At 55.2% G+C, this 27,323-nt stretch overlaps 1 protein-coding gene across 1 annotated transcript; it reads left to right on the plus strand.

Annotated features, from left to right (window-relative positions):
* The first annotated feature begins 2,662 nt into the window (after positions 1–2,662).
* Positions 2,663–25,654, plus strand: STRA6 (signaling receptor and transporter of retinol STRA6). The gene is made up of 17 exons (XM_053954921.1): positions 2,663–2,784; positions 4,193–4,271; positions 5,950–6,035; positions 7,266–7,408; positions 8,509–8,675; positions 11,489–11,611; positions 12,572–12,639; positions 12,717–12,790; positions 13,506–13,567; positions 15,506–15,686; positions 17,727–17,802; positions 19,351–19,484; positions 20,559–20,676; positions 21,562–21,663; positions 22,316–22,479; positions 23,213–23,350; positions 24,949–25,654. The coding sequence occupies exons 1-17, from the start codon at positions 2,663–2,665 to the stop codon at positions 25,125–25,127; spliced, it is 2,016 nt and encodes a 671-aa protein (XP_053810896.1). The 3' UTR covers positions 25,128–25,654.
* The last annotated feature ends 1,669 nt before the right edge of the window (positions 25,655–27,323 follow it).

The raw sequence follows: 27,323 nt of genomic DNA on the forward strand, positions 1-27,323 counted from the left end.
CCCCATTGTCCCCAGGGGTGTCCCCATTGTCCCCGAGCCGTGTCCCCATTGTCCCTGAGCCGTGTCCCCATTGTCCCCAGGGGTGTCCCCATCGTCCCTGAGCCGTGTCCCCATTGTCCCCAGGGGTGTCCCCATCGTCCCTGAGCCGTGTCCCCATTGTCCCTGAGCCGTGTCCCCAACGTCCCCGAGCTGTGTCCCCATTGTCCCCAGGGGTGTCCCCAGAGCTGCTCCCGGGCTGTCCCCAGTCCCCGGGATGTCCCCAGGCCCCTCAGGTGACATCTGGGGACACTTTGGGGTTGTCCTGGTGCCAAACTGATCCGGAATTCCCGGGATGGGGACAATTCCCGGATGGGGATGGGGACAATTCCCGGGATGGGAGTGGGGACAATTCCCGGGATGGGGACAATTCCCAGGGATGGTGATGGGGACAATTCCCAGGATAGGAGTGGGGCTGGGGACAATTTCTGGGATGGGGACAATTCCTGGAATAGGGATGGGGACAATTCTTGGGATGGGAGGGGGGACAATTCCCAGGATGGGGATGGGGAAATTTCCCAGGATGGGGACAATTCCCGGGATGGGGATGGGGACAATTCCCGGGATGGGGATAATTCCCAGGGATGGGGATGGGGACAATTCCCGAGATAGGAGTGGGGCTGGGGACAATTTCTGGGATGGGGACAATTCCTGAGATGGGAGGGGGGACAATTCCCAGGAAGAGGATGGGGACAATTCCCGGGATATGGATGGGGACAATTCCCGGGATGGGAGGGGGGACAATTCCTGGGAAGAGGATGGGGACAATTCCCGGGATGGGGACAATTCCCGGGATATGGATGGGGGCAATTCCCGGGCTGGCGATGTCACCGCTGGTGGCACTTTGGGGACAGCGCGGCTGCCGCCCCTCCCCCCATCCCGTGCCCTTTGCGCCACTTTTCCAGCGGGAAGAATTCCCAGAAAAACCCAAACAAAGGCGGGAGCGGCTCCAGGAGCGGCCCCGCCCCCGCTCCAGGAGCAGCAGGAATTCCACTGGGAATTGGGATCCCAGCCCCCATCCCACTTTTCCCGGCGCCTTTTCCCCCTTTTCCCATCGTTTTCTCCACTTTTCCCGGCATTTCCCCCACTTTTCCGGGCGATTTTCCCACTTTTCCCGGTGCTTTTCCCACTTTTCCCGGCATTTTCTCCACTTTCTCCATCGTTTTTCCTGCCTTTCCAACCCCTATCCCTCTTGTGCTGGAGTTTTTCCCATTTTTCCTGGCAGTTTTCCCACTTTTCCCATTGTTTTTCCTGCTTTCCCCAGTGCTTTTTGCACTTTTCCCAGCATTTTCCCTGCTTTTCCCAGGGTTTTCCCAACTTTTCCAGCCCCTACCCCTCTTCTCCTGGAGTTGTTCCCATTTTTCCTGTAATTTTCCCCACTTTTCCTGGCATTTTTCCCATTTCTCCAGCCCTCATCCCTCTTTTCCAGGAGTTTTTCCCACTTTTCTGGGCCTTTTCCCCACTTTTCCTGTCATTTTTCCGCACATTTCCTTGCATTTTCCCCATTTTTCCAACACCCCATCCCACTTTTCCAGCTCCCATCCCACTTTTCCCCACCCTTTTCCCGCTTTTCCCAGCATTTTCCCCACTTTCCTGCCATTTTCACAGTTTTCCCATCATTTTTTCCCACTTTCCCATCATTTTTCCCCTTTTCCCCACATTTTCCCACTTTCCCAACATTTTTCCCATTTTCCTGCTGTTTCCCCCTTTTCCCCATATTTTCCCCACTTTCCTGCAGTTTTTACCACTTTTCCATAATTTTCCCCACTTTTCCCATAATTTTCCCACTTTCCCAGCATTTCCCCACTTTTCCTGGAGTTTTCCCCATTTTCCCCATATTTTTCCCACTTTTCCTGGGGTTTTTCCCACGTTCCCTTGGTTTTTCCCACTTTCCCAGGACTTTTCCCTCTTTTCCCAGCATTTTTCCCACTTTGCCAGCATTTTCCCTACTTTTCCTGGGATTTTCCCCACTTTTCCCATCATTTTTCCCACTTTCCCAGGGTTTTCCCCACTTTTCCAGGGTTTTTTTCCCACTTTTCCATAATTTTCCTGTGGTTTTTCCCATCATTTTCCCTCTTTTCCCATCATTTTCCCACTTACCCAGGGTTTTCCCCACTTTTCCCACTTTTCCAGGGGGTTTTCCTACTTTCCCAGGGGTTTCCCCACGTTTCCAGGGGTTTTCCCCACTTTTCCATAATTTCCCTGCTTTTCCCAGCATTTTCCCTCTTTTCCTAGCATTTTTCCCATTTTTCTGTGTTTTTTCCCACTTTCCCAGGGTTTTTCCCACTTTTCCTGCAGTTTTTCCCACTTTTCCAGGGGTTTTCCTCACTTTACCGGGGTTTTCCCCACCTTTCCAGGGTTTTTTCCCCACTTTTCCATAATTTTCCTACTTTTCCCAGCTTTTTCCCTCTTTTCCCAGCATTTTTCCCATTTTCCTGGGGGTTTTTCCCACTTTCCCTGCAGTTTTTTCAACTTTTCCTGGGGTTTTTTCCACTTTTCCTAGAGTTTTTCCCACTTTTCCCAGGGTTTTTCCTGGGATTTCCCCACTTTCCCGGGGTTTTCCCCATTTTTCCCAGGGTTTTCCCGCTTTTCCAGCCGCGGGGATCCCGGCGGGGGAGGGGCGGCCATGGCCCCCAATGGCTCGGTGGGAATTCGGGATTCCCCCCTGGAGCCGGGGATTTTCCTGGACGAGGATTTGGGATCCGACTGGTACATCTACGAATCCACGGAGTCCGCGCCCCAGGATGAGTGAGTGGCCCCAAAATGTCCCCAAAAATGTCCCCATAATGTCCCAAAATGTCCCCAAAAGGTCTCCAAAAGTGTCCCCAAAATGTTCCCAAAAAATGTTCCCCAGAATGTCGCCAAAATGTCCCCAAAAGTTCTCCAAAATGTCCCCATTAGTGGCCCCAAAATGTCCCCAAAAATGTCCCCAGAATGTCCCCAAAATGTTCCCAGTATATCCCCAGAATATCTGCAAAATTGTCCCCAAATGTCCCCAGAATATCCCCCAAAAGTGTCCCCAAAATGTCCCCAAAATGTGCCCAAAACGTTCTGAAAAGGGTCCCTAAAAATGTCCCCAAGATGTCTCCAAAAGTTCCCCAAAACGTCACCAAAATGTCCCCTAAAGGGTCCCCAAAGTGGCCCCAAAAATGTCCTCAAAATATCCCCAAAAGGTCACCAAAATGTCACCTAAAGGGTCCTCAAAGTGTCCCCAAAATGTTCCCAAAAATGTCCCAAGAATGTCCCCAAAAGTTCTCCAAAATGTCCCCATTAATGGCCCCAAAATGTCCCCAAAAATGTCCCCAAATGTCCCCAGAATCTCCCTGGAATACCTGCAAAATGTCCCCAAAAATGTCCCCAAAATGTCCCCTAAAGGGTCCTCAAAGTGTCCCCAAAATTGTCCCCAAATATGTCCCCAAAAGGGTCCTCAAAATGTCCCCAAAAATGTCCCAAAAATGTCCCCAAATGTCCCCAGAATATCCCCAAAATGTCCCCAAAAGTGGCCCCAAACTGTCCCCAAAATGTTAAACCCACCCAAATATGGGATTTTTTCCATTTTTCCCATCATTTTCCAGGCCCTTTTAGGGTTAAACCCAAATATGGGATTTTCCCCGTTTCCCATTGTTTTTCCCGTTTTTCCCGGCCCTTTTAGGTGGGGGAGAAATCCCAAAAATCCCAAATCTGGATTTTTTCCTGTTTTTCCATCCCTTTTAGGGTTATAACCAAATCTGGGGTTTTCCCCATTTTCCCATAATTTTCCAGGCCCTTTTAGGGTTAAACCCAAATATGGGATTTTCCCTGTTTTCCATTGTTTTTCCTGGCCCTTTTAGGGGGGGACGGAAATCCCAAAAATCCCCAAAACCCCAAATCTGGAATTTTTCCTTTTTTCCCAGCCCTTTAAGGGTTAAACCCACCCAAATATGGGATTTTCCCCATTTTCCCATCATTTTCCAGGCTCTTTTAGGGTTAAACCCAAATATGGGATTTTCCCCGTTTTCCATTGTTTTTCCCGTTTCTCCCGGCCCTTTTAGGTGGGGGAGTAATGCCAAAAATCCCAAAAATCCAAAATATGGGATTTTTTTCCATTTTCCCATCATTTTCCGTGCCCTTTCAGGGTTAAACCCACCCAAATCTGGGATTTTTCCCGTTTTTCCAGCCTTTTTCCCGACGCCATCCCGGAATGCCACCCCACAATCTCCCCCCGGCTGTACCACACCGTCATGGCTCCCATTTCCGTGAGTATCCCCAAAAATCCCCCCCAAAAAATCCCCAATCCCCCATCCCCGCATTCCATTCCCCACCTGGAATCCACGGATTTCATTTCCGGCGCCATCTTGGATGGATTTTCCCGCCTAAACCGTTCCGGAATTCCCAGATTTCCGCGTTTTCGCTTCCCTGTGGGACAAGAACTCCAAAATTCCTCCCAGATCATTCCCAGGATGTTTTTTTCCATGGATTTATGGGGCCTCCTTGGGGTTCCCATCATTCCAAGAACCCTTTTCCATGGATTTATGGGGCCTTAAAGGGGTTCCTATCATTCCATGGATTTATGGGGTTCCCACTACGCCCAGGACCCTTTTCCATGGATTTATGGGGTTTCCATGGGGTTCCCATCATTCCCATCATTCCATAGATTTATGGGGTTTTGATGGGGTTCCCATCATTCCATGGATTTATGGGATTTCCATGGGGTTCCCATCATTCCCACCACTCCCAGGTCTCTTTTCCATGGATTTATGGGGTTTCCATGGGGTTCCTATCATTCCCATCATTCCATGGATTTATGGGGTTCCCACTACTCCCAGGACCCTTTTCCATGGATTTATGGGGTTTCCATGGGGTTTCCATGGGGTTCCCATCATTTCCAGAACCCTTTTCCATGGATTTATGGGATTTCCATGAGGATCCCATCATCATTCCCAGAACCTTTTTCCATGGATTTATGGGGTTTCCATGGGGTTCCCATCATTCCCAGAACCTTTTTGCATGGATTTATGGGATTTCCATGGCAATCTCATCATTCCCACCACTCCCAGGTCTCTTCCATGGATTTATGTGGCGTCCATGAGGATCCCATCATTCCATGGATTTATGGGGTTCCCACTATTCCCAGGACCCTTTTCCATGGATTTATGGGGTTTTCATGGGGTTTCCATGGGGTTCCCATCATTCCCAGAACCTTTTTGCATGGATTTATGGGATTCCCATGGCGATCCTATCATTCCCCACCACTCCCAGGTCCTTTTTCCATGGATTTATGGGATTTCCATGGGGTTTCCATGGGGTTCCCATCATTCCCAGAACCCTTTCCGATGGATTTATGGGGTCTCCTTGGAGTTCCCATCATTCCCACCACTCCCAGGTCCTTTTCCCATGGATTTATGGGATTTCCATGGGGATCCCATCATCCCCATCATTCCCAGGTCTCTTTTTCCATGGATTTATGGGGTTTCCATGGGGTTCCCATCATTCCCAGAACCTTTTTGCATGGATTTATGGGATTTACATGGCAATCTCATCATTCCCACCACTCCCAGGTCTCTTTTCCATGGATTTATGTGGCGCCCATGAGGATCCCATCATTCCATGGATTTATGGGGTTCCCACTACTCCCAGGACTCTTTTCCATGGATTTATGGGGTTTCCATGAGATTCCCATCATTCCCAGCACCCTTTTCTATGGATTTATGGGTTTCCATGGGGTTTCCATCATTCCCCCCACTCCCAAGTCTGTTTTCCATGGATTTATGGGGTTTCCATGGGGTTTCCATGGGGTTCCCATCACTTCCAGAACCTTTTTCCATGGATTTATGGGATTTCCATGAGGATCCCACCATTCCCATCATTCCATGGATTTATGGGGGTTCCCAGCACTCCCAGGACCCTTTTCCATGGATTTCCATCCCGTTCCAGCTGGCCGTGCTCCTGGCCTTGTCCTTCCTGGTCAAGCGCCGTCGGCTCCACCTGAACTGCTGGAACGGCGTCCCGGGATTGCTCAGGTATGGAATTCCCAAAGTCCCGCTCATCCTTCCTTGGAAAGGGCTCGGAATTCCCAAAATCTCATCCCTGGGAAGGACCTGGAATTCCCAAAACCCCTCCTTGGAAAGGGCTCGGAATTCCTGAATCCCATCCCTAGGAAGAGCTCGGAATTCCCAAAATCCCATCCTCGCAGATGACCCAGAATTCCCAAATTCCCCTCCCTGGAAAGGGCTTGGAATTCCCAAAATCCCTTCCATGGAAATGGCTTGGAATTCCCAAAATCCCCACTCTGGAAAGAACTGGGAATTCCCAAAATCCCCTCCCTGCAAAGGGCTTGGAATTCCCAAAACCCCACCGATCCCATCCTCTGGAAAGGACCCAGAATTCCCAAAATCCCATCCCTGGAAAGGGCTCAGAATTCCCAAACCCTGCTGATCCATCCAAGGAAAGTCTTGGAATTCCCAAATTCCCTCCCAGGGAAGGACCTGGAATTCCCACATCCCTGGAAAGGAGTGGGAATTCCCTGGGAAGGAGCAGGAATTCCCGGCTCTCTGGGAAGGAGCGTGAATTCCCAAAATCCCTGGGAAGGAGCGGGAATTCCCTGGGAAGGAGTGGGAATTCCCTGGGAAGGAGCGGGAATTCCCAAAATCCCTGGGAAGGAGCGGGAATTCCCTGGGAAGGAGCGGGAATTCCCAAAATCCCTGGGAAGGAGCGGGAATTCCCTGGGAAGGAGCGGGAATTCCCAAAATCCCTGGGAAGGAGCGGGAATTCCCTGGGAAGGAGCGGGAATTCCCAAAATCCCTGGGAAGGAGCGGGAACTCTGTGGGAAGGAGCGTGAATTCCCAAAATCCCTGGGAAGGAGCGGGAATTCCCTGGGAAGGAGCGGGAATTCCCTGGGAAGGAGCGGGAATTCCCGACTCTCTGGGAAGGAGCGTGAATTCCCAAAATCCCTGGGAAGGAGCGGGAATTCCCTGGAAAGGAGTGGGAATTCCCTGGGAAGGAGCAGGAATTCCCTGGGAAGGAGCGGGAATTCCCGACTCTCTGGGAAGGCGCGGGAATTCCCAAAATCCCTGGGAAGGAGCGGGAACTCTGTGGGAAGGAGCGGGAATTCCCAAGTGCCTGGGAAGGAGTGGGAATTCCCTGGGAAGGAGCAGGAATTTCCTGGGAAGGAGTGGGAATTCCCTGGGAAGGCGCGGGAGTCCCCGGGTGCCCGGGAATCGCCGGCATTCCCGCCGCGCTGCCGGTTGCAGCCCCGGGAATCTGCTGGAGCAGGACGGGCACCGCGCCGTGGCCGCGGCCGTGCTGGCGCTGCTGCTCTCCGAGCTCTGCCAGCTGCTGCTGCTCCCGGCCCCGCTGCCGCTGCCCGCGCCCGGCACCGCGCCCGCCGCCCGTGGTGAGACACCCGCGCCGCCGGCACGGCCCGCCGGGCTCGGAGCGGCCACGTCCCGCCCCGCTTCCCAAGTCCCGTCCCGGTTCCCAAAATCCCGTCCCGGTTCCCAAATCCCATCCCGGTTCCCAAATCCCATCCCAGTTCCCAAATCCCGTCCCAATTCCCAAATCCCATCCCAGTTCCCAAATCCCGTCCCCGTTCCCAAATCCCGTCCCCGTTCCCAAATCCCATCCCAGTTTCCAAATCCCCTCCTGTTTCCCAAATCCCATCCTGGTTCCCAAAATCCCGTCCTGGTTCCCAAATCCCATCCCAGGGAGGGCTCAGAATTCCCAAATCTCATCCCAATTTCCAAAATCCCATCCCAATTCCCAAATCCCATCCCAATTCCCAAATCCCATCCCAGTTCCCAAATCCCATCCCACTTCCCAAAATCCCATCCCGGGGGAGGGCTCGGAATTCCCAAATCCCCACCCTGGAAAGGGCTGGCTGGGTTGGTGTCAGTGTCCCCGTGTCCCCAGGGTGGTGGCAGTGTCCCTGGGGTGGTGGCAGTGACTGGGATGGTGGCAGTGTCCAAGGGTGGTGGCAGGGTCCCCATGTCCCCAGGGCGGTGGTGGTGTCCCCATGTCCCTGGGGTGGTGTCCCCATATCCCCAGGGCGGTGTCCCCATGTCCCCAGGGCGGTGGTGGTGTCCCCATGTTCCCCAGGGCGGTGTCCCCATGTCCCCAGGGCGGTGTCCCCCTGTCCCCAGGGTGGTGGCAGGGTCCCCGTGTCCCCAGGCCGGTGGTGGTGTCCCCATGTTCCCCAGGGCGGTGTCCCCCTGTCCCCAGGGTGGTGGCAGAGTCCCCGTGTCCCCAGGGCGGTGGTGGTGTCCCCATGTCCCTGGGGTGGTGTCCCCATGTCCCTGGGGTGGTGTCCCCATATCCCCAGGGCGGTGGTGGTGTCCCCATGTTCCCCAGGGCGGTGTCCCCATGTCCCCAGGGCGGTGTCCTCATATCCCCAGGGCAGTGGCGGTGTCCCCATGTCCCCAGGGTGGTGGCGGTGTCTCCCTGTCCCCACTCTGTCCCCATGCTGTCCCCGCGCTGACGGGGCCGTGGCCGTGGCAGAGTTCTGGAAGGTTCTGGCCCTGCTCTACGTGCCGGCGCTGTACTCGCCCCTGCTGGCCTGCGCTGGCCCCCGGCACCGCCTGGGCTACGCCGCGGGGACGCTGCTGGCCTGGGGACACTGCGGGGCGCACGCCTGGCACCGCGCCCAGTGTCCCCTGGCACCCCAGGTGGGTGGCACCCAGGTGGCACGGCCTGCTGCGGTGGCACTGAGGTGCTGTGGCTCCTTTGTCACCTCCCGGGGTGTCCCTGAGGGGTCATGGCTCCCTTGTCACTTTCTGGGGTGGCCCTGATGGGTTGGGCATTGGGACCCCAGGGTGGTGGCAGTGTCCCCAGGGTGCTGGCAGTGACGCGGTGTCCCCAGGGTGGTGGCGGTGATATGGTGTCCCCAGGGTGGTGGCAGTGACATGGTGTCCCCAGGGTGGTGGCAGTGACCCCAGAGTGGTGGTGATAGTGTCCCTGGGGTGCTGGTGTCCTTGGGGTGGTGGCAGTGACCCCAGGGGTTGGTACCGTGTCTCTGGGGGGGGTGGCAGTGTCCCCGGGGTGGGTACAGTGTCCCTGGGGGTGGTGGCAGTGACCTGCCACCATCCCTGGGGCACTGTCAGTGTCCCTGTGCGGTGTCAGTGTCCCTGTGTCCCCGGGCAGTGTCAGTGTCCCTGTGCAGTGTCAGTGTCCCTGTGCAGTGTCAGTGTCAGTGTCCCTGTGCGGTGTCAGTGTCCCTGTGTCCCCGGGCAGTGTCAGTGTCCCTGTGCAGTGTCAGTGTCCCTGTGCAGTGTCAGTGTCAGTGTCAGTGTCAGTGTCCCTGTGCAGTGTCAGTGTCCCTGTGCAGTGTCAGTGTCAGTGTCAGTGTCAGTGTCCCTGTGCAGTGTCAGTGTCCCTGTGCGGTGTCAGTGTCCCTGTGCGGTGTCAGTGTCAGTGTCCCTGTGTGGTGTCAGTGTCCCTGTGCGGTGTCAGTGTCAGTGTCCCTGTGCGGTGTCAGTGTCCCTGTGCGGTGTCAGTGTCAGTGTCCCTGTGCGGTGTCAGTGTCAGTGTCCCTGTGCAGTGGCAGTGTCCCCGGGCGGTGTCAGTGTCAGTGTCCCTGTGCGGTGTCAGTGTCCCTGTGCAGTGTCAGTGTCCCTGTGTGGTGTCAGTGTCCCTGTGCAGTGTCAGTGTCCCTGTGTCCCTGTGCAGTGGCAGTGTCCCCGGGCGGTGTCAGTGTCAGTGTCCCTGTGCGGTGTCAGTGTCCCTGTGCAGTGTCAGTGTCCCTGTGTCCCTGTGCAGTGGCAGTGTCCCCGGGCGGTGTCAGTGTCAGTGTCCCTGTGCGGTGTCAGTGTCCCTGTGTGGTGTCAGTGTCAGTGTCCCTGTGTGGTGTCAGTGTCCCTGTGCGGTGTCAGTGTCCCTGTGTCCCCGGGCAGTGTCAGTGTCCCTGTGCAGTGTCAGTGTCCCTGTGTGGTGTCAGTGTCCCTGTGCAGTGTCAGTGTCCCTGTGCGGTGTCAGTGTCCCTGTGCGGTGTCAGTGTCCCTGTGTGGTGTCAGTGGCAGTGTCAGTGTCCCTGTGCAGTGTCAGTGTCAGTGTCCCTGTGCAGTGTCAGTGTCCCTGTGCGGTGTCAGTGTCAGTGTCCCTGTGCAGTGTCAGTGTCCCTGTGCAGTGTCAGTGTCCCTGTGCGGTGTCAGTGTCAGTGTCAGTGTCAGTGTCCCTGTGCGGTGTCAGTGTCCCTGTGCAGTGTCAGTGTCAGTGTCCCTGTGCGGTGTCAGTGTCAGTGTCCCTGTGCAGTGTCAGTGTCCCTGTGCGGTGTCAGTGTCCCTGTGCAGTGTCAGTGTCCCTGTGCGGTGTCAGTGTCAGTGTCAGTGTCCCTGTGCAGTGTCAGTGTCAGTGTCCCTGTGCGGTGTCAGTGTCCCTGTGTGGTGTCAGTGTCAGTGTCCCTGTGCAGTGTCAGTGTCCCTGTGCGGTGTCAGTGTCCCTGTGTGGTGTCAGTGTCAGTGTCCCTGTGCGGTGTCAGTGTCAGTGTCCCTGTGCAGTGTCAGTGTCAGTGTCCCTGTGCAGTGTCAGTGTCAGTGTCCCTGTGCGGTGTCAGTGTCCCTGTGCAGTGTCAGTGTCAGTGTCCCTGTGCGGTGTCAGTGTCCCTGTGCAGTGTCAGTGTCAGTGTCCCTGTGCGGTGTCAGTGTCCCTGTGCGGTGTCAGTGTCAGTGTCCCTGTGCAGTGTCAGTGTCCCTGTGCGGTGTCAGTGTCCCTGTGCAGTGTCAGTGTCAGTGTCCCTGTGCAGTGTCAGTGTCAGTGTCCCTGTGCAGTGTCAGTGTCCCTGTGCGCTGTCAATGTCCCTGTGCAGTGTCAGTGTCAGTGTCCCTGTGCAGTGTCAATGTCCCTGTGCAGTGTCAGTGTCAGTGTCCCTGTGCGGTGTCAGTGTCCCTGTGCAGTGTCAGTGTCCCTGTGCAGTGTCAGTGTCAGTGTCCCTGTGCAGTGTCAGTGTCCCTGTGTGGTGTCAGTGTCAGTGTCCCTGTGCAGTGTCAGTGTCCCTGTGTGGTGTCAGTGTCCCTGTGCGGTGTCAGTGTCAGTGTCCCTGTGTGGTGTCAGTGTCAGTGTCCCTGTGCAGTGTCAGTGTCAGTGTCCCTGTGCAGTGTCAGTGTCCCTGTGCAGTGTCAGTGTCCCTGTGCGGTGTCAGTGTCAGTATCCCTGTGCAGTGTCAGTGTCCCTGTGCAGTGTCAGTGTCCCTGTGCAGTGTCAGTGTCAGTATCCCTGTGCAGTGTCAGTGTCCCTGTGTGGTGTCAGTGTCAGTGTCCCTGTGCGGTGTCAGTGTCCCTGTGTGGTGTCAGTGTCAGTATCCCTGTGCAGTGTCAGTGTCCCTGTGCAGTGTCAGTGTCCCTGTGCGGTGTCAGTGTCCCTGTGCGGTGTCAGTGTCAGTGTCCCTGTGTGGTGTCAGTGTCCCTGTGCGGTGTCAGTGTCCCTGTGCGGTGTCAGTGTCCCCGTGTCCCCGGCGGTGGCGGTGACCCGCGCTGTCCCCGCGCAGATCCACCGGCTGTACTCGCTGCTGTCCCACGTCCCTGTGCTGCTGTCCCTGGCCCTGCTCAGCCTCTGGTACCCGGCACAGCTCCTGCGCAGCCTCCGCCGCGGCGACGGCCCCGAGCCGCGGGTACCGACACGACAACTCGGGAATGGGATCGGGATCGGGAATGGGATCGGGATCGGGATTGGGATGGTGATTGGGATTGAGATCAGGATTGGGATTGGGATTGGGATCGGGATCGGGCTTGGGATCGGGATTGGTACCCGGCGCTGCTCCTGCTCAGCCTCCGCAGCGGGCACGGCCCTGAGCCGCAGGTATGGACACGGGAACTCAGCTGGGAATTTGGGAACTCAGCTGGGAATTCAGGAACTCGGGAATTCAGGAACTCCACCAGGAACTTGGGCATTTGGGATCTCATCCGGAAACTCAGGAACTCATTTGGGAATTCACTTAGGAATTCAGGAACTTGGGATCAGGAGGGGGATCAGGATTGCGATCAGGATCAATATTGAGCCTGATTGGGATCGGGATCGGGATTGGGATCAGGACTGGAATTGGGATGGGGATTGTGATTGGGACTGAGACTGGGATCGGGATCTCCACATGTTCCCCTGCCAGCCCTGCCGCTGGCGTTCTCTGTTGCTATCCCGGGATTGGGTTTGGGATCGGGATCGGGATCTCCACACGTTCCCCTGCCAGCCCTGCTGCTGTGGGTTCTCCGTTGCTGTCCCAGAGCGGCAGCGGGGTCGGGAAATTCCTCTGGGATAAATCCCTTACACAAGAGGCTCCCGGCATCAATGGCTCCGTTCAGGCTGGCTCCGGGCTCTCCTCGTTTTCCCGGTTAATCCCCGGAGCTCAGAGCTCGGGGCTTTGTTGGGAAGAGAGGACGGAAAAGCGGGAAAGGCCTGAGGTGACCCCTCAGGTGGGAACGAGGGATTCCGGAGGGGTTTGGGGACAAAATCCCACTTTATTCCCACTTTTCCATACCAACATGTACGCTGGCTCGGGAATTCCTGTTGGCATAAGCTCGGGGTGAGGGGGTGGCCAGGGCAGCTCTGCCACCCCAAATCCATCCGTTATTCCCAGATTTCCGGGAAAAGCTATTACAGGAAGTACCTCAAGGCCTTGCTGTCCAAACGGGGCCAGAAGGGGAGGTAAGGATGGAAATTCCCATTCCTGGCAAATCCCATTCCCAAAGGTCAGGAATGTCACCCTCTCCCACCTCCTGCAGCTCCAAGATCGAGGAGAGCCTCAGCTCCCGGATCCGCTCCTACCTGCGCTCCTATGTCTACGTTCCCGAGGAAGGTGGGCACCCGGAAAATCCCACGGAATCCGGGAATGGTTGGGGTTGGGATTTATGGATCAGCCAGGGCATTCCCAAAATCCCGGGTCACTCCAAGCCCTGTCCAACCCAGCTGGGCTTGGAACCCAAATCCAGCCCAGCTTGGGGCAGGGATCCACAAATCCATGGAAAAGGGGCCTGGGGGTGCTGAAAGTGATGGGAACCCTATGGAGACCCCACAAATCCATGGAATTATGGGAAACCCATGGAGGCCCCACAAATCCATGGAATGATGGGAAACCCATGGAGGCCCCACAAATCCATGGAAAAGGGTTCTGGGAATGATGGGATCCTCATGGAGACCCCATAAATCCATGGAATGATGGGAATCTCATGGAGGCCCCACAAATCCATGGAAAAGGGGTCCTGGGAGTTTGGGCCAGCCATGGTTTTCCTGGGAAAGCTTGGCCACAGAAGGACAGGAGCAGCCAGGAGCTGGAGAAGGGAATTGCCCTGCACTGAGGAGGTGAAATCCCGGGAATGCAGAGCCATTCCCATCCATGGAGGGGACAGGGAACATCCTGAGTTTCCATGGAAAAGCAGGATGGAGCCATCCATCCATTCCTGACTCCATCCCGGCAGAAATTCCCTGTGGAAATCCCATTCCAAAGGGCGTTCCCTTTGCTGGGTACACCCTGATCCTGCTCCACCATCCCAAATTCCCAATTTTCCCTCCAGGATTCCGGATCCCGCTGAAGCTGGTGGTGTCCGTCACCGTGGCCGTCGTCGCCGTCTACCAGGTGACATTCCCGGAGGATCCCGAGTCTCACCTGGGAATGGTGTTAAAATTCCTTCCGGAATTCCGCGCTCCCATAAATCCTGAAATCACACGGGATCTGGGCCATAAATCCCTAAATTCTGTGGAATCTGAGCCATAAATCCTGTGGGATCCGGGCCATAAATCCCTAAATCCTGAGGGATCCGTGCTGTAAATCCCCAAATCCCATGGGATCCAAGATGTGAATCCCAAAATCTCGTGAGATTTGAGCTGTAAATCCTGTGGGATCCAAGCTGTAAATCCCAAAATCCCGTGGGATCTGAACCGTAAATCCCGAAATCCTGTGGGATCTGATCCTTAAATCTCAGCGGAACCATAAATCTTGAAATCCCGTGGGATCCAAGTCGTAAATCCTGAAATCCCACGGGATCTGAGCCTTAAATCCCACAGGATCTGAGCCGTAAATCCCAAAATCCCATGGGATTCCATGGGATCCAAGCCTTAAATCCTGCAGGATCTGAGCCATAAATCCCAAAATCCCATGGGATCCAAGCCGTAAATCCCACGGAATTTGAGTTGTAAATCCCATGGGATCGGAACCTTATATCCCATGGGATCAGAGCCGTAAATCCCACGAGATCTGAGCAGTAAATCCCAAAATCCCACGGGATCTGAGCCATAAATCCCAAAATCCTATGTGATCCAAGCCTTAAATCCTGCGGGATCTGAGCCATAAATCCCAAAATCCTGTGGGATCCGAGCCGTAAATCCCAAAATCCCGCGGAATTTGAGCTGTAAATCCCATGGGATCGGAACCTTATATCCCACGGGATAGGAGCCTTAAATCCCATGAGATCTGAGCAGTAAATCCCAAAATCCCACGGGATTTGAGCCATAAATTCCAAAATCCTGTGTGATCCAAGCCTTAAATCCTGCGGGATCTGAGCCATAAATCCCAAAATCCCATGGGATCCAAGCCGTAAATCCCACGGAATTTGAGCTGTAAATCCCACGGGATCGGAACCTTAAATCCCACGGGACTGGAGCCTTAAATCCCACGAGATCTGAGCTGTAAATCCCAAAATCCCACGGGATCTGAGCCATAAATCCCAAAATCCTGTGCGATCCAAGCCTTAAATCCTGTGGGATCTGAGCCATAAATCCCAAAATCCTGTGGGATCCGAGCCGTAAATCCCAAAATCCCGCGGAATTTGAGCTGTAAATCCCATGGGATGGGAACCTTATATCTCACGGGATTGGAACCTTAAATCCCACGAGATCTGAGCAGTAAATCCCAAAATCCCGCGGGATCTGAGCCATAAATCCCAAAATCCTGTGTGATCCAAGCCTTAAATCCTGCGGGATCTGAGCCATAAATCCCAAAATCCCATGGGATCCAAGCCGTAAATCCCACGGAATTTGAGCTGTAAATCCCACGGGATCGGAACCTTAAATCCCACGGGACTGGAGCCTTAAATCCCACGAGATCTGAGCTGTAAATCCCAAAATCCCGCGGGATCTGAGCCATAAATCCCAAAATCCTGTGCGATCCAAGCCTTAAATCCTCTGGGATCTGAGCCATAAATCCCAAAATCCTGTGGGATCCGAGCCGTAAATCCCAAAATCCCGCGGAATTTGAGCTGTAAATCCCATGGGATGGGAACCTTATATCTCACGGGATTGGAACCTTAAATCCCACGAGATCTGAGCAGTAAATCCCAAAATCCCGCGGGATCTGAGCCATCAATCCCAAAATCCTATGTGATCCAAGCCTTAAATCCTGCGGGATCTGAGCCGTAAATCCCGAAATCCCGCGGAATTTGAGCCGTAAATCCCACGGGATCGGAACCTTATATCCCATGGGATCGGAGCCATAAATCCCACGGGATCTGAGCCGTAACTCCCGAAATCCGGCGGGATTTCCGTGCGGGCGCTGAGGCGGCTCCCCGCGTCCCCGCAGGTGGCCGTGCTGCTGCTGGTGGCCGTGGTGCCGGCGCTGCGGATCGTCCGGGCGGGAATGACCAAGGACGTGGTGGTGCTGCTGGTGCAGTTCGGGCTGGTGCCCTCGCAGGGCGCGGCCGGGCCGGGGCAGCTGGAGCAGGAGCTGCGCACCGCCCGCCACTTCCTCTGGGCGCTGGAAGGTGCGGCCGCAGGCCAGCCGCAGGGATTCCCAACGGATTCCCCGCCTGGAGCACGGGCTGGGGCGGATTCCGGAGGGTGGATTCCCGGGGGATTCGGGGAGGATGTGATTGGGCAGATTCCAGGGGGATTTGGGGAGGATGGGATGGGGCGGATTCCAGAGAAGATTCCCCACCTGGAGGATGGGATGGGATGGGATGGGATGGGATGGGATGGGATGGGATGGGATGGGATGGGATAGGATGGATTCCATTGGGTGGATTCCAGGGGGATTTTGGGAGGATTCCTCACCGGGAGATGGGGATGGGGCAGATTCCAGAGGGATTCTGGGAGGATGGGATGGGGCAGATTCCAGGGGGATTCGGGGAGGATGGGATGGGGCAGATTCCAGGGGGATTTTGGGAGGATGGGATGGGGCGGATTCCAGGGGGATTTTGGGAGGATGGGATGGGGCAGATTCCAGAGAAGATTCCCCGCCTGGAGGATGGGATGGGATGGGGTGGATTCCATGGGGTGGATTCCAGGGGGATTTTGGGAGGATTCCTCACTGGGAGATGGGGATGGATCAGATTCCAGAGGGATTCTGGGAGGATGGGATTGGGCAGATTCCTGGGGGATTTTGGGAGGATGGGGTGGGGTGGATTCCAGAAAAGATTCGCCACCAGGAGGATGGGATTGAGAACATTCCAGAGGGATTCTGGGAGGATGGGATGGGGCAGATTCCATGGGTTGGATTCCAGGGGGATTTTGGGAAGATTCCTCACCTGAAGGATGGGATGAGCCGGATTCCATTGGGTGCATTCCAGGGGGATTTGGGGTGGATTTCACACCTGGAGGATGGGATTGGGAGGATTCCAGAGGGATTTGGAGAGGGTGGGATGGGGCAGATTCTAGGGAAGATTCTCTGTCTGGAGGATGGGATTGGGCGGATTCCATGGGATGGATTCCAGAAGGATTCTGGGAGGATTCCTCACCTGCAGAACGGGACTGGGAGGATTCCAGAGGGATTTTGGGAGAATTCTTCACCTGGAGGATGGGATGGGGCAGATTCCACGGGGATTTGGGGAGGATGGGATAGGGCGGATTCCATGGGGTGGATTCCAGAGGGATTTCCAGAAGATTCCCCACCTGGAGGATGGGATGGGGCAGATTCCAGGGGGGTTTTGGGAGTGGCTGGCAGGGATTGGGTGGACTCCAGAGGGATTTCTGGAGGATTCCTCACCTGGAGGATGGGATTGGGAAGATTCCAGAGGGATTCTGGGAGGATGGGATTGGATGGGCTCCAGAGGGATTTCGGGAGCAGCTGGCAGGGATGGGGCTGTGCCAGGCTGGCGCGTGCCAAGGCGGGAAGAGACTCCGGGAAAAGCCGTTGGGAAGAGCCGCAGGGAAGAGCTGGCAGATGCTGCAGGCTTGGAAATGTGCTGGAAGCGAACAGATGGGCCCGGATCCCTGGAGAGTGGAAATCCTTGGATGGGGGGATGAGGGAAGAGCAGGGAAGGAGGAATAGCAGGGAGGAGGGAATTTCAGGGATCAGGGAATTTCAGGGATCAGGGAATTTTAGGGATAAAGGAATAGGATGGGATGAGGGAATAGCAGGAATTGGGGGATTTCAGGGATGAGGGAATAGGGATGAAGGGATAGCAGGGATCAGGAAATTCCAGGGATCAGGGAATAGCAGGGATCAGGGAACTTCAGGGATCTGGGAATTCCAGGGATAAAGGAAGAGCAGGGATGCCCCTCCCTTCCTTGGGATCCCAAACCTCTCTCATCCCATTTTTTCCCTCCTCCCTCTTTCCCACACATCCCCTTTCCCAAGACCCCCATCCCAGCTCATTCCGGGGATTTTCCCGGATTTCCCTTCCCCTTTTCCCTCTCTCTGTCCCATCCATCCCCCCTCGGGAGCTGAAGGAGGGAGCCACAAAGGGAGGGAAACTGAGGCACGGTGCCAATCCCTCATCCCCGGGATGCAATTCCCGGCAAAACCCTGCTCTGGGCGTTATTCCCGAGCCAAAATCCAGGAATTTTTTCCCGTTTTTCCGCAGTGTGCTACATCTGCTCGCTGGTGCTGTGCTGCCTGCTGACCTGCGCCATGCTGCTCAGGAGCCTGGCCATGCACAGGTGGGGCCGGCCCCGCTCCCGGCATTCCCAGTCCCGATATTCCCGTTCCCAATGTTCCCATTCCCAATATCCCCAGCCCCATTCCTGATATCCCCATTCCCAGTGTTCCCATCCCCATTCCTGATGGTCCCATTCCCAATGTCCCTGGCCCCATTCCCCATGTTCCTGGCCCCATTCCTGATATCCCCATCCCCATTCCCAGCGTTCCCATCCCCATTCCCAGCGTTCCCATCCCCATTCCCGATGTTCCCAACCCCATTCTCAATGTCCCTGGCTGCATTCCCAGTGTTTCCATCCCCATTCCCAATATTCCCATTCCCAATATTCCCATTCCCAATGTCCTCAGCCCCATTCCTAATGCCCTCGAGCCCATTCCTGATGTTCCCACTGCCATTCCCCATATCCTCAGCCCCATTTCCGATATTCCCATTCCCAATGTCCCTGGCCCCATTCCCAATGTCCCCATCCCCATTCCCAACATTCCCAACATTCCCCATGTTCCCATTCTCAATGTCCCCACCGCATTCCCAGTGTTCCCATCCCCATTCCTGATGTTCCTATTCCCCATGTTCCCATCTCCATTCCCAATATCCCCATCCCCATTCCCAATGTTCCTATTCCCAAGGTCCTCATCCCCCTTCCCGATATCCCTGGCCCCAGTCCCAATGTTCCCATTCCCGATATCCCCATCTGCATTTCTGATATCCCCATCTCCATTCCCGATACCTCATTCCCAATATTCCCATCCCCATTCCCAATGTTCCTATTCCCAATGTCCCTGGCCCCATTCCTGATGTCTCCATCCCCAATCCCAATGTTCCTATTCTCCATTCCCAATGTTCCCAGCCCCATTCCTGATGTCCTTCCCTGCAGAAATGTGCCCTTTCCCAATGTTCCCATTCCCATTCCCGATACTCCCAGCCCCATTCCCAATGTCCCCATCCCCATTCCCAGTGTTCCCATTCCCAATTTTCCCATTCCCGTTATCCCCATCCCCATTTCTGATATCCCGATTCCTGATACCCCATTCCCAATATTCCCATCCCTATTCCCAATGTTCCCATTCCCAATGTCTCTGGCCCCATTCCCAATGTTCCCATTCCCGATATCCCCATTCCCAATAGCCCCATTCCTGATATTCCTGTCCCTGTTCCTGATGTCCCCATCCCCATTCCCAGTGTTCCCATTCCCAGTGTTCCCATCCCCATTCCCGATATCCCCGGCCCCATTCCCAATGTTCCCAGCCCCAATCCCAATGCTCCCATTCCCAGTGCTCCCATCCCCATTCCGGATATTCCCAGCCCCATTCCCGATATTCCCATCCCCATTCCCGATGTTCCCATTGCCATTTCCAATGTTCCCATTCCCAGTGTTCCCAACCCCATTCCCAATGTCCCCACCCCCATTCCCAATGTCCCCGCCCCCATTCTGATGTCCTCGCCCCCATTCCCGATGTCCCCATCCCCATTCCCGATGTCCTCGCCCCCATTCCCGATGTCCCCGTCCCCATTCCGGGCCGGGATCAATCCGGGACGTTTTTCCATCCAGGTCCAACCTGCGGGCGCTCTACCAGGGCGCCGTGCTGGACGTCTTTTCCAAGGCCCACATCCTGCGGCCTTCCCGGGAATCCCTCGTCTGCTGGATGGCCTTCTCCAGCTTCCAGGCGGCCTTCGCCTGCCTGGGTACCGGGATTTTGGGATCACGGCATGGGAATCCCAATTTTCTTTAGGACTAAGTGACAATTCCCCATTTTCACCCCATTTCCGAGAGGGTTTTAATCCCCATTTCCCCAATTGGATCTGGCGGGTTTTGGGAACACTGGATGGTTGGGAATCAGGAAAAACTGGAAAAATAGTTGGAAAAATTGCAAAAAAATTCGGAAAAATTGGTTTGGGAATTCAAAGAGGAGGAAGGGGTGGGATGATGCCTGGGTACCCAGATTTTGGGATCACAGAATGGGGATCCAAATTTTCTTTAGGACTAAGTGACAATTCCCTATTTTCATCCCATTTCCGAGATTTTTAGCACCTGTTCCTCAAACGGAATCTGGCAGGGTTTGTGAATACCGGATGGTTGGGAATCGGGAAAAACTGGAAAAAAGAATTGGAAAAATCTGAAAAATTGGAAAAATCCGAAAAATTGGGTTGGGAATTCGAAGAAGAAGAAGGGATGGGATGATGCCTGCGTAATGGAATTTTGGGATCATGGAATGGGGGATCCCAATTTTCTTTAGGACTAAGTGACAATTCCCCATTTTCACCCCATTTCCGAGAGGGTTTTAATCCCCATTTCCCCAACTGGATCTGGCGGGTTTTGGGAACACTGGATGGTTGGGAATCAGGAAAAACTGGAAAAAATAATTGGAAAAATCTGAAAAATCGGAAAAATCCAAAAAATTGGAAAAATCAGGTTGGGAATTCAAAGAGGAGGAAGGGGTGGGATGATGCCTGGTTTTGGCTGGATCCCAAACATTTGGATGGGAAAAGCTGTGGAAGCCTCTGGTCCTCGGCGCATTCCGGGGGTTCCTCATCCCCATCCCAGCCTGGATCATCCTGGGAATATGGTAGGGGACCCCAAAAAGAGGGAAAAATCTTCTCTCCACCCCCAGGAATTGTGGGTCAATCCCTTGGGAGTGCAGACCTGGTTTTGGGGACTGGCAGGGTTTTTATGGGATTCTCAGGAAAACCCCGGGCAGGAATTTGGGGAATGAGAGCCGTTTTTCCATCCCGGATTCCCACGTTGTGTCCCCATTCCAGGTCTCCTGATCCAGCAGGTGATTTTCTTCCTCTGCTCCGTGGCCTTCACCTTCCTGGTGGTGATCCCGCTCCAGATCGGCACCAGCTCCCCGCTCTTCGGGATCATCCGGAACATGTGGTGAGCCCTCGGGAAGGGCTGGAAACCCCAAGGAATGGCCCTGGATAGGTTTGGGATGTTCCATTTGGGGTTTTTCCAACACCACTGGAAGTTCCTGCCCAGGGCCATGTTTTGAGACATTCCCAGTGTTTTGGGGCATTCTCAGTTCCTTGGGACATTCCCAGTGTTTTGGGACATTCCCAGTGTCCATCCCCCTCTTTGGGATCATCCGGAACACGGAGTGAGCTGGGAAGGGTTGGAAACCCCAAGGAATGGTCCTGGATGGGTTTGGGATGTTCCATTTCGGGTTTTTCCAACACCACTGGAAGCTTCTGCCCTTGGTGGTGTCTTGGGACATTCCCATTGTTCTGGGACATTCCCAATGTTTTGGGCCATTCCCGATGTTTTGGGCCATTCCCAGTGTTTTGGGACATTCCCGGTGTTTTGGGACATTCCCGATGTTTTGGGCCATTCCCAGTGTTTTGGGCCATTCCTGGTGTTTTGGGCCATTCCCGGTGTTTTGGGCCATTCCCGGTGTTTTGGGCCATTCCCGGTGTTTTGGGACATTCCTGGTGTTTTGGGACATTCCTGGTGTTTTGGGCCATTCCCGGTGTTTTGGGCCATTCCCGGTGTTTTGGGACATTCCTGGTGTTTTGGGACATTCCCGGTGTTTTGGGCCATTCCCGGTGTTTTGGGACATTCCTGGTGTTTTGGGACATTCCCGGTGTTTTGGGCCATTCCCGGTGTTTTGGGACATTCCTGGTGTTTTGGGACATTCCTGGTGTTTTGGGCCATTCCCGGTGTTTGGGCCATTCCTGGTGTTTTGGGACATTCCCGATGTTTTGGGACATTCCCAGTGTTTTGGGACATTCCTGGTGTTTTGGGCCATTCCCGGTGTTCTTCCAGGCCCCTCTGGCTGACCCTGGTGGTGGCCGTGCTCGTGCAGCATCTCCTGGCCCATTCCCAGTTTCTGGAGCAGCATTCCCTGCAGAAGGAGATCACCAACAGGTACGGGGACACCGCCATCGTCCCCCATTGTCCCCGATTGTCCCCAGCTGGGGTTTGGCGGGAATTCCAGGCTCCCAGGAGGTTTCTCCAGATGTTCTGGCCTGGATTTTGGTGGGGTGACACTGGCGAGGGTGGCCCTGCTCCACCAGCTCCAGTTTCCAAGGCTGGGCAAGCCCAGATCCCTCAGGATTGGCTGGGTGGGGTTGGTCACCTCTGGCAGATGTTCCACTCAGGGATGGTGACACCACCCGAGACCAGGGTGACAGAGGGACCCAAGTGCCACCCCCTGGCAGGGCACAGAGGCTCTCCTGGAGCCGGTGTCCATCCCAGGCCACCAGCAGATGCCACTCCCACGTGGTGTCACCACCAGAGACCAGGGTGACAGAGGGACCCAGGTGTCCTCCTGGCAGGCCAGCGAGGCTCTTCTGGAGCTGGTGGCCTCCATCCCAAAATCCCAAGCCCACATTTTGGCCGGTTCCTCAATCTCCGAGGAGACAAAGAGCTCCTGACAGTTCTCCAGGAGCTTGGGAGGGCGTTGGCTTCTCCCAGCGGGATGGAGCCACCTGGGCTCCTGGGCGGGTGGGGCCGGGAGGTTTGGGGTGGCCGGAGTTGTCCCGGGAAGGGCCATCCCACGGGATTGTGTGCCCCGCAGGCGCGCGCTGTACATCGTCACCTTCCTGCTCTTCCCCACCAACGTCCTGGTGGGCGTCATGGCCGCCGTGTGGCGCGTGGTCATCTCCGGCCTCTACAACGCCGTCCACTTCTGCCGGCTGGACATCAGCCTGCTGCACCGCGGCGCGGAGACCTTCGACCCAGGTGGGACGGCAAGAGGTCACTGTGCCACCAGGGGGGCCTTGTCCCACCACGGGGGGTTGGAATGGGGGCCCGGAGCTGCTGGGATTGAGGGTGGCCCCAAACTTTGGAAATGGGACACCTGGAGCATGTGGCTTCTCCTGATTCCTGCTTTTTATCCCAAAAACACGAGTGGTGGCCTTGGAGCTTCACCAGTGGTCAGCTCATGTCCTGGGATAAAGAAGAAAGGACTGCCAGGTTTTTCCTGTGGGATTGGGGGTGGCTTGGAAATGGGACGATGGCAGCAAGCAGCTTCTCCCGACTCCTGCTTGGTGCTGCTCTTTGATCCCAAAAAACAGGGGATGACCTTTGGGGTTTCACCGGCAGTTACCTCATGTAAAGGTTAAAGGAAAAAGGAGAGGGGACATCAGGGGACATCAGGGGACTTCAAGCCCTCCTCTGTTTTTCCTGCTGGGATTGAGAGTGGCCCCAAACGTTGGGAATGGAACACCTGGAGAAGGTGGTGCCGGCTGGGTCCTGCTCTTTTATCCCCAGAAGGGTGGGATGAGCTTTGGGGTTTCACCTCATCTCCTGGGATAAAGGAGAGGGGACCTCAGGGGAGCTCAGGAGAGTTCAGGCTGGTCCCTGCTTTTCCTGCTGGGATGTGGGAGCGTGGAGACCAGAGCTGGATCCTTCCTCGGGCTCCGGGGTGGCAATGCGGAATGCTGTCCCCAGTGACTGCGCGGTGTCCCCCCAGGGTACCGCACCTACTGCCACTACCTGAAGGTGGAGGTCAGCCAGTGCCACCCGCTGCTGAAGGCCTTCTGCTTCCTGCTGCTCCAGCCTGGCCGGCCGGAGCCACCGGCACCACCCCGGGACACCCAGCTGGAGGAAGGTGGGACCTGGGGAAACCAGGGGATTGGAGGGAAGGGACATCATGGTGACCTCTGGATGGCACCTCTGGTTGGTGTGGGGACACCTCAATCCATCCATCCATCCATCCATCCATCATCCATCCATCCATCATCCATCCATCCATCCATCATCCATCCATCCATCATCCATCATCCATCCATCCATCCATCCATCCATCCATCCATCCATCATCCATCCATCATCCATCCATCCATCCATCCATCATCCATCCATCCATCCATCCATCATCCATCCATCCATCCATCCATCATCCATCATCCATCATCCATCCATCATCCATTCATGGATCCATCCATCCATCATCCATCCATCCATCCATCCATCATCCATCCATCCATCCATCATCCATCCATCCATCCATCATCCATCATCCATCCATCCATCCATCATCCATCCATCCATCATCCATCCATCCCATCCATCCATCCATCCATCCATCCATCCATCCATCCATCCATCCATCCATCATCCATCCATCCATCATCCATCATCCATCCATCCATCCATCCATCCATCCATCCATCCATCATCCATCCATCCATCATCCATCCATCCATCCATCCATCATCCATCATCCATCATCCATCCATCATCCATCATCCATCCATCCATCCATCCATCATCCATCCATCCATCCATCCATCATCCATCATCCATCATCCATCCATCATCCATTCATGGATCCATCCATCCATCATCCATCCATCCATCCATCCATCATCCATCCATCCATCCATCCATCCATCATCCATCCATCATCCATCCATCCATCCATCCATCATCCATCCATCCATCCATCCATCATCCATCCATCCATCCATCCATCCATCATCCATCCATCCATCATCCATCCATCCATCATCCATCCATCCATCATCCATCCATCATCCATCCATCATCCATCCATCCATCCATCCATCCATCATCCATCCATCCATCCATCCATCCATCCATCCATCCATCATCCATCCATCCATCCATCCATCCATCCATCCATCATCCATCCATCCATCCATCATCCATCCATCCATCCATCCATCCATCATCCATCCATCCATCCATCCATCCATCCATCATCCATCCATCCATCCATCATCCATCCATCCATCCATCCATCCATCCATCCATCATCCATCCATCCATCCATCATCCATCCATCCATCCATCATCCATCCATCCATCCAAGGGCTGATCCCGCTCCAGGGTTGGGATGGGGCTCTTTGGGGTGTGGTGGGATCTTGGTGGCTTCACAGAAACGAGGCTGGAATCTGGGAATCCTGGAACGCTTTGGGTTGGAAGGGCCCTTAAAGCCATCCAGGGACACCTCCCACTATCCCAGGCTGCTCCAAACCCCGTCCAACCTTTCCTTGGACACTTCGGGCACCCAGGGGCAGCCACAGCTCCTCTGGGAATTCCATCCCAGCCAGGAATTCCATCCCAGCCTCCTCTTTCCCAGCAGGAATCCATCCCTCTGCACCTCATCCCAACCCCTCTCCCACTCTCCTGGTGCTTTTCCAGGCCCTGAATCCTGTCCCTGCTGCTCCCATCTCCTTCCAGGCCTCCAGCTGATGCATCCCAAGCATCCGGCTCCGGGAAGAGCACGGATCCGGCGGATCCGGGCGCGCTGGTGGGTGGCCTACACGCTCCTGCACAACCCCTCACTGACCGCTTCCCGGAAAACCGCGCTGGCCGATCCCGCAGCCAACGGTGCCCAGCTTGGCGTTCCCAGACCCTGAATTCCCGGGAATCCCATCCCGTCTCCCATCTCCCATCCCCGTCTGCGCCCCTTCCCAGCCTCTGGACTCTCTCCAAGGGTTTATCCCTAAATCCGCGCCGAGCCACTCCCGAAATCCGGAGGTGACACCTCCAAGCCCGGCCTGGAAGGAGCCAAGGAAAACACTCCCGGCATCCCGAAAATATTTTGGGATTCACTCCTGCAAGCAGCCCGGTTCTCAGCAGCTTTTCCAGCATGGGACAATTCCCAGGGAACTGGGAGAGGAGCTGGGAGGGATCCCCAGCGGGCTGAAGGAATTCTCAACCACCAGGAATTACCCCGGGAGCTCCACGTGGGAGAAAATTCCCATTCCCGGCTTCTCCCTTCCCCATCCCGGCTCCATCTGGGCTCTGCGTCCACTCCCAGGACGGTTTTCTTCCCTGATTTTTGAAGGACCAAATCCCGCCCTGCTCCCCGTCCTCTTCCATTCCCGCTTTTGCGGCGATCCCGCAGTTTTCCAGGGCTGGGATCCGTGGAAAGGGATCCACTGGGATCCACTCCCTGGGAAGCGCGGAGGAAGGAGAATAAACGGATGCCTTGTTCCTACTCCCAGGATGTGCTGTTTTCCTTGGATATTCCCACTTCCAGCGGGATTTGGGATCATCCCAGCCCCGAATCCAGGGAATGGTTGGGATGACCTCTCCCAGCAGAGATTTCGGGGATCTGCTCCAGCTGGGAATGTTGGGATCTGCTCCGTGATCCCGCTTTAGGGCCGTTTTACGGGAAAACCGCTCCCTTCGCAATCCCACAGCTTTGGGAAGGGCGGGAATGGGAACGGGGAATTTTGGGGATAAAACACCAATGGGATGGGAACGAGGAGGTGCTGGATCACCTCTTCCTGCTCTTAAATCCCAGAATTCCAGACTTTTTGAGCTGGAATGAGCAGGCTCCTGGTGGATTCCAAGCACCCCAAAATTCCCTTGGGAATTCTCAGCCCGCCCCACAGGGAGCTGCCGGATCATTCTGGGACTTTCTTTGGGGTTGGCCAGAGCTGCTCTCTGCAGGATCCCAAGGACCCCATTCCCCCCCTCTGGAATGTTCCCAGCACCCTCAGGATGGTTCAGGGTCACCAAGGGTTGGGGTTTCCTTGGAGCTTCCCCTCCCTTTTCCCAGGATTCCCTCCCAGCCCATCCCGACCCCTGCAGCTCCGAAGGCAGCCTAAAACCCCTTGAAAAAAAACTCTTAAAAATCCCAAAAATCCCTTGAAAAATCCCCAAAATCCCTTTAAAAATCCCAAGAATCTCTCAAATCTGTGGCAGCTCCGTGCTACGGGCGGGGCTGAATTTTGGGATCTGTTTCCACAGCCCCGCCCAAGGCTCCCTGGAGATCCCTGGAATTTGTGTGGTTTTCGGGATAGCAGCAGCGCCCTGGGCGGGATTTGGGATTTTCTTCCCCTTCCTGGTGCTTCCGGGCTCGCCTGGAAACCCCAAATCCGCATCCTCACCCCTCCCATCCCAGCTGGAATTTCGGGAATAATCCTGGATCCTGCTATTCCCAGGGATAAAACTGAGGTTAAAAGTCAGATCCTGTGAAATGAACCCAAAACTTTCATTGGGGCCACAGTTTTTATCCCACAGCGGGAAAAATTTATGGGAATCCAGGAGCTCCCCACAGAGACGTCGGCTGCCACTTCCCTTCCCCTAAAATCCCCCTGGAGAAGGAATTTCGATGCTGGGGAGCTCCAGGCCCTGATTTTGGGGTCACTTCCATTCCTGGGCTGCTGCAGGGGGGAATTTTGGGGTATCCCAGGATTTTGGGGGTTCCTTCCGGATTTGGGGTGAGGCAACAGGGAAATTCGGGGGATCTTGGGATGCTCCACAGTTGGGAAGGGTTTGGGGATTCTCCAGCACCGGGAAGGATTTAGGGGATTTGAGGGGGTGCCATGGGGCAGGGAAGGATTTTGGGATTCTTCAGAGCTGGGAAGGATTTTGGGGGATCTGAGGGGATTCTCTGGCACCTGGGGATTTGGGAAAATTGCAGGGATGTTCCAGCACTGGGAAGGATTTGGGAATGCTCCGACACCGGGGGATTTGGGGGAGCCGGGAGGATTCTCCAGAACTGGGAAAGATTTGGGGGATTTGAGGGGATTCTCCAGAGCTGGGAAGGATCTTGGGATTTGGGGGATCTGAGGGGGTGCCATGGGACTGGGAAGGATTTG

Source organism: Vidua chalybeata, chromosome 13 (assembly GCF_026979565.1).
Source record: "Vidua chalybeata isolate OUT-0048 chromosome 13, bVidCha1 merged haplotype, whole genome shotgun sequence".
Lineage (NCBI taxonomy): Eukaryota > Metazoa > Chordata > Aves > Passeriformes > Viduidae > Vidua > Vidua chalybeata.